At 32.9% G+C, this 16,119-nt stretch overlaps 1 protein-coding gene and 1 long non-coding RNA gene across 3 annotated transcripts; one reads left to right on the top strand and one right to left on the bottom strand.

The window, feature by feature from the left end:
• Positions 1-184: 184 nt before the first annotated feature.
• Positions 185-8,346, bottom strand: LOC103494359 (zinc finger CCCH domain-containing protein 44). 2 transcript variants are annotated; one of them, XM_008455489.3, is made up of 11 exons: positions 7,776-8,346; positions 7,235-7,314; positions 6,952-7,136; positions 5,665-6,568; positions 5,445-5,572; positions 4,378-4,437; positions 4,209-4,259; positions 3,174-3,244; positions 2,650-2,807; positions 1,907-2,563; positions 185-1,747 (listed from the first exon to the last, which is right to left on the bottom strand). In XM_008455489.3, the coding sequence occupies exons 1-11, from the start codon at positions 8,147-8,149 to the stop codon at positions 795-797; spliced, it is 3,621 nt and encodes a 1,206-aa protein (XP_008453711.2). In that variant the 5' UTR covers positions 8,150-8,346; the 3' UTR covers positions 185-794. The 2 variants fall into 2 exon arrangements, with proteins under 2 accessions (XP_008453711.2, XP_008453710.2); XM_008455488.3 differs by having other exon boundaries at positions 185-2,563.
• Positions 8,196-8,759, top strand: LOC127150168 (uncharacterized). The gene is made up of 2 exons (XR_007822200.1): positions 8,196-8,331; positions 8,415-8,759. It is a non-coding gene; the product is annotated as an uncharacterized LOC127150168 (long non-coding RNA).
• Positions 8,760-16,119: the final 7,360 nt, after the last annotated feature.

Genomic DNA, 16,119 nt, shown 5'->3' with positions numbered 1-16,119 from the left:
CAAACTCTCTAAACTTCTTGAAAAATAACCATTTCCGCCCTAACCTTTGTTAATAAATAATAATACAAACTCATATTATAATAAAACTATAATTTTCTTGCATGACAAGCAAATGATTTTTCCAACAAAACTCATAACTAAACAAAGATTAAGAAAAGTGTGTAGGAAAATACCCTGAAAAATGTGAAGTCTAAACAATCGGGTATTATTGATATGCATATTATTCCACAGGCCTTCTAAATTGTGCAAGTTTTTTTCATGTTAAAATTACAACAATGTTAAACAGCTGATTTTCCAGTTCCAATAATGAATGTAAAAACCAAATGTGCAGTGTATAGCAATGGAACTATCTATTACAGATGCTAAAAAAAATGCATGGACCTCCCTCTATCACATATTACCCATTTCCTCCATAATTATATTTACAGACTCCGCTCCCCTTTGGGTGGCGGCTGGAAAAAAGATCATCTATTTTCGCCCTTGTTCGGCGTGGCAGCTGGCTGTTCCACATGAGAGATCTACAACTACACTGAACCTTGATTTCTCGAACTAGACGATGTGTTAAAACAATTGCTCATTTGGCCATTCCAGGATCTGTTGTAGAAATGTCTACCGAGCTTTTGACTTGTATAAATGTTGCCAATCTTATTTCCACAATATTCCTGCATAAAGCCAAAGTTCTAGGGAAGTTCCCGTAGGTTTTTTTTTTTTGTCAAAGTTTCAGATTGGTTTCGTGATATAGTACAAGGATTCTTGTCCCTCGACTTGATTATCAGTTGAAGAATCATCACGTGTCAAGGTTGCTCATCTTTCACTCTGATGTGATATGGAAACTGCATATTGGCCGTGGAGCTTAATGCATCCACCTTCCCCATCTCAGCTGCAGGATTGAAACCGTCGTCCACCGAGAAAAAACTAGAGTCCCGAGTTAATCCCTCGCTACAATTCATCATTGATGCTGAGGAAGCCAAACCACTCAAGCATTCCATTGCTTCGACTTCTGCTAACAAATCTGAAACAGATTCATCAACCAAGGAATTGAAGTCATTGGAATCATCATCAATTGCCCCCCAATTTATTGTAGCCGCAGTTGTTTCATGATCATCAATTATATCGGATGATTTCAGACCAAAACTCGAGTTCAAGTCCTCAATAGGTCTACCTGGTGCAGCCATATAACCATCCCCCCATCCACCTGGCGCTAGATGATTAGGAAGCTGTCGTCCACCCGGTAAACTTGAGGCACTACTCCAGCTAGGGCCAGAATTCTGAACAAGAACACTTGAAGATGCAGAATGTTTAATGTCAACATCTCCAGTTATTGGTTTCGGGGTAGAATGAGGAATATTGGGTAAAATTTCTCGGATTTTCTCTGATGGATTGAATGAACCCATCAAAGAAAGTCCACTACAATTAGAGTTCCATTCCCTAGAGGAAGCATCTGTTGCAGGTGGAGCAATCCAGTTTTGTCCAGAAGATTGACTAGAACAATCTTCACTACTAGACCGTTTCTTGCGACCGGATTGACTATGTATTCCTCCCAAGCTAATGGTCTGTGAATTCTGATCCTCGTTATTGGGGCTGTGGTTTTCTTTGGTCTCAGGCACTTCAGTCACTGGCGGTTGTAAAGATAATGTAGCAGAGGAAAGTAAATTCATAAGGGATGGGTAGGACCACGAACTACTGTTCTTCAACGGTTCGTGTGCTACCTCAAGATTCCTAGGAGACTGAATAGAGTTGACTGTATCTGCAGGAGCACAAAAATCTTTAGAAGGTGAACTTGAACCAGTGCTGATCATGGGCTCATTTTCAGCATCACAAACTGCAATATGATCTTTCTGCTCAGAGTTTCTATTCTTGGTAGAATCAATGCCAAACCGAACAAAATTTGTACTAGAATTAGTACCTCCATTGCTTTGGCCATTATGATGATTATCTGAACCACCCAAAGAAAGTCCGCTTCCTCGCCCTAGACTCAGAAGATGATTGTTGTGCTGCCAAATGGAAGATGCTTTGTTGTAACATCCATTTAAAGCATTGGTTAACAGTACAGAGTCGTTTTGTGATTCTGTTATCCTCCATACTCTAAGATCAGGAGTGAACTGTCCACTATTGTTCCAATTACGTAACTGCGTCATAGAAAATGGACCACAAACTTTTCCAGTCGGTTCCTGGTATTGCCATATCCTTTCCACTTCTGCGTCATTGGAAGAACTTCCTAACCCAATAGAAAGTGGTGGAATTGAGGCTTCAGGTAAGACCACTTGATAATTCCCATCAGAGGACACAGGAGTGGCAGTTTTAGCCTGGCTAGGTACATTCCAGTTATTTGGTACAAGACCTCTTCCAGCCCACGACGTTTCGCAAATCCTGTCACTGGGCAAGCAATCCCCTTCTTTATTTACGTGAGCAGTTAAGCTAATATTTATACTTTGCTCTGAAGTGCTAGTAGAATCTTTCTGTACATCAATTGCACAAACATTTGAATTTGCTCCTCTTCGTGGTGAGGTAAGCTCCACCTCTTTTTCATCAAAGTCACAATTTCTAGATCTCTTGAGACTTCCTGCAAATACACATAAATTTACAGAATGCTTCCTCAAGGAAAAACTTGAAAAATAGTTTCATAATTACGTAAGACAGTTAACAGACCTTGTCTTTTCTTGTTTGATTCATCCTTATCTTCTTCAGACTCATAATTTGGATCCATAGTTGGATCAGAACGTACTTCAAGATTTTCAAGAAGCCTATGTTGGTGTTCTTCACCAGGTGACTTTAGACGATGTAACCTCTCTGCAACATCTCTTAGTGTATGGCAGAGTCAAGGAATACCAAAAAAGTTCAACCACTTTCAAATTGTGCACATATGTGTAGTGTAGTTAACAAAACCAGGAATCCAGAGAACTTGTCGTTTGAGAAGGCATAGCAAAAGTTAAATTTAAAATATAGGCATGAAACTAACAATTAAAGAGAACCTCCAACTACCATGGATAAATTCAAGAGTTAACGTTTGTGGGAATAGTCACTAATCAATTATTCAATATTCAGGAAACAAAAAAGTGCATGTTGAAAATAGAGGTGGACCACAAATGTTATTCAACAATATGAGAAGAAGCAAGATAGCATAAAAGCAACTGATAGAGTGAGCTCAAAATACTATTCTCATAAAAGGATATTCATCTACGTTGCCCTTCTCACTTGCTTGAACTTGGAGTTGAGTGAGTCGAGAGATCTCTTTCTGGAGCATCTGGACAGAAATAAGACACAGATACAACAAAAGATCAAACCAAGCACATCAAAAAACAAAACAGTGAGGAAAGAAATTAATCACAAGACCACATATGAAAACAATCAAAGTTGTCTTAAATGTAACTAGCTGTATAATACTCTAAAATATAACTGATCCACAGGCTCAAAAAAATTCCCCACACTATTTAAGTGTGTAGGCCAAAGCTAGGCACTGTCTAGAACATCTCTACCCTGCCATGTTTCTGGCATAGTCAAACCCTGAAAATAGACCAACCCATCGACTATTGAAGGTCATGTCTTTTAAAAAAGAGAACATATATAAAATCAAAATTATTGTTTCCCCCACCTTTCCCAACTAAATATTTCAATCTCCCTCTTACCACCTGCACTGAAACTCTGTCACATCACAGTTTATAACACCAATTTATATGAAGATTAACCATAGCATAATCTTTGCAACAATGTCTAGGCTAGGAATCAACCATTTAGTGATGTCAACTTCACTTCATAGCAAACCCCATACTAGAAGAAATAAAGACACCCACACACGCACCTATAGAGAAGAGAACTCAGATTGTGGTAATATTATTAAAATGAAAACAATTTAATTTTATTTCGAGTGGAAGAACATATACATAACTGTTCTTTTTTTTTTTTTTTTTTTTGGGGGGGGGGGGGGGGGGGGGGGTGCTTTATCAGCCCTTGGGCTGTTTTTTTGTGGCCTTGGTTTGACCTTTCTAATACAAAAAAATCCATTAAAGAACTACTTCAACATCTTAGCTTGTAAGATACTACTGCATCCTACTCATGACTTAAATTTGGAATTATCATTGGTTAGAGAACAATTTTTGGAATCTGGTATCTGTTCTATCTGATTACTTACTAGATGGACAGACTCTTAACTTTCAACAAAGCAGTATGCAATTACGTCTCATAATTGAAAAAAGTGGGATTGAACTCACATCATTAATCTTCAATGCATGAAGTTCCCTTCCTTTGTCCAGAATTTCACTCTGCAGTCATAAACAAAAATCTCAATGGACAACCCAATCTGTATAAAAGTTAACGGCACAACCACTAAATAAGTTGAAATATTTATTAAAAAAATAAACAATGGATATGCAATCTTACAACACTGAATCGTTTGACGAGTCCACACTTTATGCTCCGGCGTAGACGCCTACATTCTTCCTGAGTACATACTAATACATCAATACACAGGAGGAGTAAAATGCATACAATCAATAATGATACCTAGAGCATGTCCATTGCATTCGCATATCATGTGAAAGAGGGTACTATATACAATCAATAACACTCTTACGCTTAAAAGAAGCCAATAAAAAGATGATACACAAACTTCATAACCACAATCATACTGCAGAAAGATTCAGGAGATGACTTCTATAACAAAATTTCCTTTAGTTGGTTTCTTTTTTCCTTGTTCCTACTCTTGAGCCAGAAACATGTAGTCCCATTTCCAAGAAATTAGCTGTACATAAAAAGTTCTCTAACCCAACATCAACATCCCATTCCCCTCCAACAGAAATAATAAGTCTCTCTTTGTAAATCAAAAAAGAAGCCAATCTTTAATGTGTGGAAACAAAACATGTGGAAATACTAAACATGGGCTTTTCCTCCCCAAGTCAATATATTTTAGAAACAATATGTGAGAATCCTGAGAATGAGGAAAGGGTTCAACTTAGAATGTGGGGAAACGTTATCTAACTTTAAATGGCCTAAACTAGAAGCAGAACCGTACTACAAGATGTGAGGATCCTGAGAATGAGGCAAAGGTCCAACTTAGAATGCTTGGAAACGTTATCAACATTTTTTGTAATAACGAAACATCATCTACTTAAATGGCCTAAACCAGAAGCAAAACTGTGATACTGTAAGTGTACCACGTCTTCAAAGAATCTAAATAGTCAGAAACAAATCCACTACAAAATTAGCCAGTGAGACTCGATAGACAGATTGTTCGCGTTTGTGATGGACGTGTTTACGCAAGTTAACTGAATCTATGTAGTATAAAATGCAAATTTACGCAAGTTAACTGAATCTATGTAGTACAAGATGCAAATTTACGCAAGTTCACTGAATCTATGTAGTATAAAATGCTAGAACTAGTAGGAACTATGTCACGGCAATTAGAAAACCAATCAACTGACAAATAGCAATAAGCTAAGTTTAATAACCTCAGTAAATTCTTGGTTAGAAATCCCCTCAATGGACACGGACTCTCTCTTGTCCAAGTTCAATATATCAAGCATTGCATCAATTGTTTTTTCACCCACTGTGTATGGTGTAGAGATCTTGCTTGTGCCTGTCACACAAGCATAATGTTAAAATCATGAGTAAAAAAATATATTCATACCATTCAACGTCAAATCAAGCATTAATATTAGATGTTAATACCTACAACTTGGACAAGCCTATGAAAATCATGCTTTTCATCATTATTTGGAATCTGTATTCTCACAATAGAGCCTACAACCATGTCATTAAATTTTTTCTCATCATCAATTAGGCTCATTATCAAATCACGCTGCAAGTAAATCAAGTTAATGTTCTGAGCGTCAATTGCAGCATATCCATCTGCAATAGCATGTAATTGCTCCCTACTCTCATCAGCTTTCTTGTGCGTTTTACGCTTTCTTTCACAGTCATCCACTGATTCAGCATCATGCTTCTCTTTGCTTTCAACTGGATTGATCACTATACCAGCTCCTGAGCTGGTTACATTATCAGCTGCAGTTTCTTTTCCGTGAACATGAGACTGAAGAAGATTTAGCATCTCAAAGTGACCTATCCGTGATTTCCCAAATAGATTGGTAAGCCTGAAATCACAAATAATTTGGGATTGCTGTTGAGGGTCACGAAGATTATTTTTCTTCACATATTCCAGCAGTAAAGCTTGTACATCTAATGGTGAAAGCCTGGTTGTATCACCATTTCTCATATGTGCAACTAAGTCCATGAGCTCTGTAGTTCCCCATTTTGTGCTTCCAGAAAGTTGCTCATTACTACTTGGCCTGTCCACTAAGGAACTGAATTTATTCAGAGACCCTTGTTGCCTGTTAGGCCTTTTCCTCTGTGATTTTGGGTTTCTATATGAATTATGTGCTCCTTGGCTTTTATCAATACTGCCATTGAGAAGCTCATTAGGACCCACCCTATGGTCCATGATAGTGCTTCCTTGCCAAGAATTTTTAGCTCGAACTAGCTCATCCACAGTTAAAGAAAGTTTCTCTTTCAAATAAATCCAATACACTTTAAAAAGATACTCCCAGCTACTTTTGTCGTCAAAATCAACTTGGACCTGCATATTTTACAGAAATTTATTGGGTGTCAACAACAAGATAGATAATTTAAGTTAGGAACTGTCTTACAGAAAATGGCTCACATATGCATTTCATAACCAGGTCGAAATAAAAGAATAATACTCTGAACATCTAGATGAATTTACCGCCAGGAAAATAAAAAGATTGAATGTTAATCTCATACTAAACCAAGCAGGAATAACTTAAGTGAAACAGACAGCAAAGATGGATTTTTTTGAGTGTGAATGCATGTGCCACAAGATGAATCTATTTCTTCATATTATCCACTATCATGTTTGAAGAATAAGTAGACTCGAGAAATAAAAAAATAGATTATTATAATGCATAGACAGTAAGACGATATAGAATTTTTATTGCATACCGATTCTCCATCAGGTGCTCTTTTCTCAATTAGCATTATTATTTTCATACAAGTTCCACAGAAGCCTTTGCTTCCCCTAACACATTGATAATCAGCACCTTTAATACATCCCTTGCACAGAGAAAAGGGGCATGTATAGCACATATAATAGGAAGCCTTCTGGCAACTTGTGCATATGTGCCATCCTGCACAATGATGAAAAAAGATAGCATCTTGAATTCAAGAAGATATTGAATATTGAGTAGGCAATGTTTATATAACAATGACATCAACAGCTACGTACCACAATTCCATTTAGCCTTAGATCGAAAGAATGATTCATCTCGCTTAATGCATGATGGATGATAAGCCTTTGGACACCCTCTGTCAAATAACAATAAATGTAAACCATTTCTTAACAAATTATAACACAACCCAACACATGCAAAGAACTACAAACAACGAAACGGGAAACAATTGAGCCGAGAAATCATAATACTATGCTCAAATAAGGAAAAATTTTCTCTCACCTTAGGTACGCAAAAAAAATAATTAAAGAATTACTATTTCCGTATCCTTCACCTCAAGATAAATTCAATCGAGCAAACGTATGATATATATTAACAACAAAATCCCCGCTTAAATAGCTACAACTAATCAACAAATTCAAGTGTAATCAAGACGGAATTCCCTAAATAAAAAGACGAAGGCAGACACAAAGCAAAGATTCCATAAATTTTTTTTTTTCAAAAAAAAAAAAAGGAATTATTTTGAATCAACCCCACGTCCCCGAAACACACGGCGAACCACAAGAAATGAAAGAAAAACAAAACCCACTCACTCACCGACGATCACAGAGAACAAGGCTTCCACCATCAAAGCAAATAAAACAAACATCCTCCTCATCCTTCTTCTGTCTCAAGGGAGGCGGAGGTAGGTTAAGTTGAGCACGAGGAGGACGACCTCGTCGCCGAGTCCCAACAACAACAACTTTGTCTTTCAATTTAGCATTAAGGGCAGAATCAGCCGAGAGTTGGGAATCAAGAATACGTGGGTTAGCTGGGGAAGGATCGAGGTCCATAAGGTCAGGAGGAGGAGGAAGAGGAGGAGGAGGAGGAGGAATAGAATTGGCGGAAAGCGGGGGAGGAGGTGGGTCAGGCTCATGAGATTGAAGACGGGGTTTGTTGAAATCGAGAGAGGGATCGTGGGGTTTGTCCATGGGAAAGAACGAAAGAAAGAAAGAAAGATCGGGAATTGAGGAAATTGGGGAATTGGGAATTGGGGAAGATGAGTTGACAACCCTAAGTTGATGGTTGTGGAGAAGGAAGGTGGGGGAATGGGGGAAGAAGGCTTTTGCGTGGTCGGTCTGGTCTGGCGAGAGGGCACTTGGAAATGGACTGGGTGAGGATGTGACACCCCATTTTCTTTATTCCTTTTTTTATTATTATTTATTAATTTTTTTTCTTTTTTCTTTACTATTGTAGAGTGAGATAGTCTTGACTCCATAGAGAGAGAGAGAGAGAGAGAGAGAGAGAGAGAGAGATGGTAGAGAGAAGATTGAGTACGTAAAGTTAGGAAAGGGGAGGGACCGACTCCCGCCTCATCAAAATTCTTTTTCTTTTTTCTTCTTTTCCTTCTAAATTCATTTTTATGTTAGTCTTCATTTTCTTTTTGACCATTGGGTAAAAAAAATTCTATACCAAATCTACCCGAATGTAACTTCATTTATATTCTATGCACAGATTTTTATCTAAATCATCTACTTACCCTTTTCTTTATTACAATTTTGTACATCCTCAATTCTTAATTGCAAAAGCATCTTAAGGTCTCGTAGGAGCTGACGTATTATTATTATTACCAGTCTTTCTTTCTATATTGGGATGATGACATTCCAAATGAGTTTTACATTGCAACCTTTGTAATTAATTACAACAGCAATCAATTAGGGATTGTTTCAACATTTTCATGATTTTCTATCTGAATTGTTTTTAATTCTTTTATAAAGGATAAAAGAAAAAGGAAAAGAGACACTTCTAAACTTTAAGTGGGGTTATATTTTATAAACTTTCATCAACCTTATAAGGTTAGAAAAATTAATTTTATTATAAAGATATATACTTAATTTTTTAATTTAGTAAAAAACAAAAATGTATGTTACTTATTTTTTTTATTTATTTATTTATTAAGTTTTAGGTTTAACTCTCATTTAAGTTTATATAGGTACTCTTTATCAAATTTATAAATGAGTAGTCCTCGTTGATCTTAGAAATTTTCGATACACATTATAATTATAGTTAATGTAAATGTTATTTCTCAACTTCTAGAATTTAATAAAGTCTTGTGTATAGAGACTAAGTTTTAATGGCAAAAGTTAGCCACAACCTAATTATATTTGACTATTTGTAAACTCAATTTAATTGAAAATGTTTTTTTTATAAGAAAAACATTTTCAATAAAAGAAAAAAGAACCACAATTTGAGATTACAATCTCTTACATTAATATCAACCATTCACGAGATGGAAAACCCATTGATTCACATTTATCGATATTCCCTGATAGCGCATGAATCTTATCTAAAATTCCTCTGGTGGAAAAGTTACACAAACCTCCAGAATGGATGAACTTAATTAAAATTTGGGAACAAGATTTAGTCCAAATATTATTGAAGTTTAAATCCAAAGTCATTTGAAGTCCATGTATCAAATCTAAAGCTTCCCAACCAAATTTTTAAACACAACCTAACAATATGGATTTGCTAAAACTATTCATTTATGGAAGTAGAATGTTTGCAATAGAATATGCTTGAGTTGAATTACTAAGTTCAATGTTACTATATTTTTGATGGTTTGTGTATAACTTTTATAAGTTCCTAAAATTTCATTATCGTTATCTAACAAGTACGTGAATTTATTAGGCATAAAGTCAAGAGTATAAAGACTTTACTAAACATGTATTAAAACGTCTAGCGATCTATTAGAGATGCAAAAGTTAAAATATATGAACTGTTAAACATTTGTTAAAGCAAGGATATCTCGACTGGCAAATATATAAGTGTCAGGGTAATAATGAGGCATATGGTTCGAATCTTGGACTAAAAAAGAACTATTAAATAACACTTCTCAAAGTTTGGTAGGGATCACCTTTAAATAAGCTCCTAGAAATACACACATTGTTGGAAAGCAAAGAGTAAAAGTTTTGATTGTCATGACGATCAAGTTGAGTCATCCCCTACTTCACAAAATGGGTAGTGGGTTAATCGATCAAGACAATTATCACCCTTATCAAACCATCTCAATACTCTCCCATCCTAACATTGTAAACATTACATGCATGAACGCCGAATACATATCAAACTACAAAACTTATACACAGGCCAATAACACCAAACGTTACACCCTTAATTGTATTAAACACTTCATTTGCAAAAGGCCCTCGAACACAACTTGTCAAGATCATACACCAACAAAGTTCAGAAATGTTTATACTAAAAAACCTAAAATTTGAGAGCGTGGACTTAAAAATTGAGGAAATTTGAAATCAGAAATTTCACAAAGATTGAAAAAGGAGATTATAAATATATGGATAGATAGATTAACAATAACAAAAATAGTGGACATTGGTAATTTCAATTGAACCTTAAAAACTTACGTTAAAAAAAGAAAAGGAAGCGTAAGCACAAAAGGAAAAAGAAGAAGGTAGAAAGAAATTGATTGGAAAGCATTGAGTTTAAGTCAATAAGAAAAATAAATGTGTATCGGTAAGTCCAACCACAAAAAGGCGAACCTTCAACAACAACAGTCCCATTTTCCCAAAAAGAAATGTTCACATTTAACTACAAATGTGCCCAAAAATTGAATAAAATGAAATCCACAAAACTCAACAAGTAGAAAAAAAAAAAAGAAGAAATAATTAATTAGGCCTCGATTCCATCATTAATACAATGTGCCGGAAAGAAAGAAAAAGAAAAGAAAAGAAAAGAAAAGGAATATTTTTACTGTTAAAAAAGAAAATGAATTGGTTTTGTTTGAAGGATATGGGGTGAAATGGAGGGAGAGACGCGGCAGCCGAATGAATAAATAAAAAGGGGTGGGGAAATGTGAGGGGTTGAAAATGGTCGAAGGTAATGGTCAAACGCGGCTGGTTTGGTGGTGAGGTGGCGAGCGGGGCGTCGAGCACCACGTGGGTGCAAAACACGCTGTCAAACACTCCAAAGCCAAAACAAATATGTGCCTGTGGGGTCCTTTTCAAACTTTCCCTTTGGTAAACCTTATAAACGCTTAAAACATGTTCCCCCTTCCCCGTTAATCCACTTCTCCTATCCCCCTCTCCCATTTACTAATTTACTCAATTATTTTCTCTCTCTCTTTTTTTTTTTTTATAAAATTATTACTTTTCCTAAATTTCACATTTACCTTTTACAAGTTTCTCCTAGATTTATTTATTTTCTCTTCTGTATTTATTTTTCTTTTTTTATCTTCTCTTTCTTTCTTCCTTCTTGTTCTTTTTTCAAAATATCAAAATCGTTTAAATATCATTTTGATATGATTTAAACGATCACTTACCTAGTTAACGTGATCGTTTAGCATGACCGATACAATTGTTCAAATTTAAAAGTTTTTTTTATCATTTAAAAAGAAATACACAATTGTTTAGATTTAAAGTCATTTTCTCATTCTTAAAAAAAAAACTACACAATTGTGTGGCCGATTTAATTGTGCATTGATCGGAGAATTTTACCAATTTTTTATATTTAAAAAAAAAAAACCTTTGCTACAAGTGCATGAACTAAAATTAAATCAATTTCAAAATATATAGATCAAAATGATATTTCAACCTCAAATTATTTTTGGAGGGAAAAAAAATAATTTCAATGTCTAAATTTTAGGTCTAGTTTTTACTTGTTCTCTAGATTTCAAGATGTTAATAAATATTTTAGTCCTAAGTTTTTTAGACTAGATTCTCGGTTTAATCGAATAATTTCAAGTTGTTACGATCATCATTAAAAGTTGAGCTTTGTTTTAGCTTGATTTCAAGTTCAAGGACATTTCATTTACTCAACTCCAATAATAAGTACTACAATAATAAGTACTATTGAACTTTGCATATTTATCAAATAATTTTATCAAGCTACTAGTTCTACTTTTTTTTTCCCCATTTATGAACAACCTCATCTTACGATTCTACGTCTAAATTACAAACCAACTAACTTCATTCCCTGCGAAATGGGCCACTCAAGCCAAGGGAATAAGCTTCCTACAATTGTCAATCAACAAAAGCAGACTTTACTACTTCCCATGACTTCCCTCTTCACCATTTGGATTATATATATATATATTAGTTTGGTTTTGAAGAAGATGAGATATTTCTACGTGGGAAAATAGGATGAGATCACATATCTTATCTCTTGAAACATATAATATATGTTTCTTGTTCAAAAGTTGGAGGTTTATACATATATAGATAAGTTAGTATATGGTACCTAAATGTAAAAGAAAAAGAAAAACATGGGAAACTGACTTTGTTCAAGATCAATATCTCAATTAATTCAACCATCAAATATTGGTAGAATTAATTAATTCAACAACAAAAGATCAATACCCCAAAATTTCCATGTTTTTTTCTTCTCACTGTTTTTTAATATTTTAATATTGTTTTTTCTTGTAATTGTGTGTTGTTTTGAGTGTTTTTAAGTTTAATTAACCATTAAAAAAAAAAAAAGAAAAGAAGACCTCTTATTGTAAATATGTTCAGATTTGACAATGTTATTTTATTGTCTAATTAGAGACTATCCTTTTTGATAAATTTTTATTTAATTGATTTAAAAATTAAGTCTAGTTCTTTTTAATCTTCTTTTTCCCTCTATTTAAATAAAAGAATTAAATTGTTAGTTCAATTTAAAAAAGCTGTCTTTTTTTTATTTTCAAATTTTAACTTGATTTTTATTTTTTTTAGAAAAAAGTAAATAATAAAATAAAAATGAAAAATAGTGTTTAATTGAAGCCTTAATTATTACAATCAATTTATAAATAATTCCTTTTCTGCATATGTTTTGTGTTTTCAAGTTTTGTACAATTAGATAACAGAGTTTTAGTTTGGATTTATAGATTTTCTTTTGCTATATTCTTTAGTCAACTTTATATAAATATAAATTTAATTTTATAACATTTTTTCTTAAACAAATACATTTCAACTACACGTGGGAATATTTATACAATTTTGAGTGCATATATACAACATAGTCAAAATATTCATCAATAGATCAATATGTACGGTAAATCAGAAAATTCAATGTCGACAACAAAGTTTAATAAAGGATATTAATTTGCAAAGAGTTGTGAATTGATATAAGTTCTTATCATCGATATTTGAATCCTTTATTCAACATCGTCAAGGTGTTCCTTTATTCTATTTAATGATGATAGCTATATAGTTTTGAAATTAAATTTGTTTAATATGCTTAAATATAATGTGGGATGAGAGTTTATTCTTTAGCACGATTAAATTTAGGTTAATATCTCTTTATAATTAGTAGAAATCTAAAGTGACTATGTAGGATTTTATTCAAACGGGTTGGAGTGACTCTAACAACATTCATATATAGCGTTATCTAGAGTTTCCTCGATAGAAAAAGAGAATTAAATGTGTTTTATAGATTGCATAATAATATAATTTATCCAACTTTAGTTTAAGAGGTTAATTCTTTGAACATATCATTTATTTAATGGTTGTCTCGCTATCCTCATATAAACACTAATTAGCCCTCCATTTCTCCGTCTTTGGTTTTGTTGTATGATTTGAAAATAATTGATTAAAATGGGGAGCGAAGTACTTGTATCAAATGAACTTTGGTTTGTTAGAAGTTCAAGAAAAAAAGATCCCAAACTTTTTTTTAAGGTCACATTATTTCATAGTACTAAAGCCATCTTAGTCTTGGATGATTATTATTTTATAGTGATTTCTTTTTTTGGAGAGGCAAGAGGAATTTAGGCATCATAAATTTGCTTCCACCAACTTCTTGGCATGCCTCTCTTTTCTTAAAAAATAAAATTGCTTGGGAATTATGTTGGTTTGTGCAAGTTTTGCAACCATGTTCTTATTTTTTTTTTATTTGATATATAAATTGTAGCATGGTGTGTATTTATTTCATTTATATTCCCATTTTCCCTTCAACTATTGACCTTTTTTAAACATTAAAAACACGAATAAAACATTTATAAATATAGCAAAATATCTTTAATAGACTACTATTATCTATTACTGGTATAAATGTTTGTAAAAGTTGATACATTATTTTTAATAATTTTGCTATTGAAACCAATTTCTCATTGTTTTTCTCTATATGTTAGTGATGCATTCACCTTCTAGCAATGAAATAATTGTTCAAACTCATTTTGCAAGATAAACCTTAAAAAAATTTATAGTTGAAGGTCGTGAGTAGAATATCTTATTGTTAATAATTGGATAAGCTTAAAGCACTAAAATATTGATGTGTATTGATATCTGTTAAGTGCAAAAAGAGTCTGACGATGGTTAAAGAAGGGAAGGATTATAGGTATGGATAATTATCTCCATAGATGTCTTCTAGGTGGTACAAATTCAAAATGGATTACGGATATATCAATATTCATGTTGAGATCAATTGATACATTTTTCAAAAGAATTTATGTTTAATTGTTAGATATCAATTTATATTCGTAATATTTGTGTCGAACCTTTTATATATGATATACGGACAAACGAATCTTTAAATGTATTAAAATAGAGTCCACTCAACATGTTTTTCTATGTGTGCATGCGTCTATATGTGTCTACGGAAATAACTAATTGGATGAGACTATACCTTCAAATATTGAAAACTTTGGGTAAGATTTTGTTTCCTTCTTGATATCTTACTTTCTTTGTTTACTCATTAATCTAAATTAAACATTCATACTTTATTGTCCAACAAAGCATAATTTAATTTGGTATATAGGAGAACTTGTAGCTAAAAGAGTATATATAGGTAAAACTATTTTTTTTTGTTTTAATTTTTACTTTTTCAAATCCGACAACAATTTTTGAAATATTAAGAAAATGAGATTGACTATCAAACATGAACCAAGTATCTGAACAAAAAAATAAAAAATAAGAGAAAAATATATTATCTAATAAAGTTTATAATTTAGTACAAAATTAGTGATTCAAATTATCTCACTTGTTAAAGAGTTAGTTGAAGAACGGTTAGATCTAACGGCTTGATTTTGTGACATTTTAAAAAGCCCTATCAATGCGAAAAAGAAGATAGGTGTATCTATACCCTTTAACACAAGTTAATTCAAATGTTATTTTGAAATCGTTTATTAAATAAATTTAGAGAAAAACCATGAACTTATACACCTATAAACCACAAAAGCTTAAATTTGTAACCGATCAATATAATAATTATAATTTTAATACATATTTTGCTCGAGAACTTGTTAAGTCAAAGTAAAATTAAAGTTCAACCTCATTTATAAATTAAGGTAATTCAAAAGTTGTTTCATTGTAACACGATTTGCTGTAGTTATTTGTTAATACGTTGTATCATTATCAAAGAAAATCAAACAAAAGTAAAATATTCGAAACTCTGACACGTTTTGATTAGAATACAATCTTACTGAGTTTCTCTCGTTCATTTAATATGTATGGATCTACTAAAATTAGTCTGTTAGATATATTTAATGGTTTGTAATTAACTAATAACAAAGTTTAATTTATTATTGATTAAAAGAAATCCCAATAAATATCTTTGCAAAGAGCATAAAGTACATAATCAATGATTCAATATTATTTAATCATTAATTAATCAAGCAGTCAACCGAATCTATATTTGTTCATTAATCAACGCTATTAAATAGTTTACAATGAATTGAATGCATTTGCCTACTCACTCGGAAAGGAAAAAAAAAATATATGCATTTGCATAGTAAACTATGATGTAGGTAAAGGGAATTTATTAGATGTTGGTATTAAATTAACTAATCAAACTTTTAATTTAATCTATTTCTTTGTCATTATTTAACCTTAAGCTTATAATACTTGGAAAAAGGAAAGCAAGGTTACTGTAATACTAATAGCAACGACTTACGGGTTGCGCTACGTAACCAAACGCCTATTTAATTAGAATGACTTGAAAAATGTTTTTAAAAATTATTTTCATTTAAGAACTT

This window comes from Cucumis melo, chromosome 7 (assembly GCF_025177605.1).
Source record: "Cucumis melo cultivar AY chromosome 7, USDA_Cmelo_AY_1.0, whole genome shotgun sequence".
In the NCBI taxonomy this organism is placed as follows: domain Eukaryota; kingdom Viridiplantae; phylum Streptophyta; class Magnoliopsida; order Cucurbitales; family Cucurbitaceae; genus Cucumis; species Cucumis melo.
This window is presented reverse-complemented; position numbering and strand designations above follow the sequence as displayed.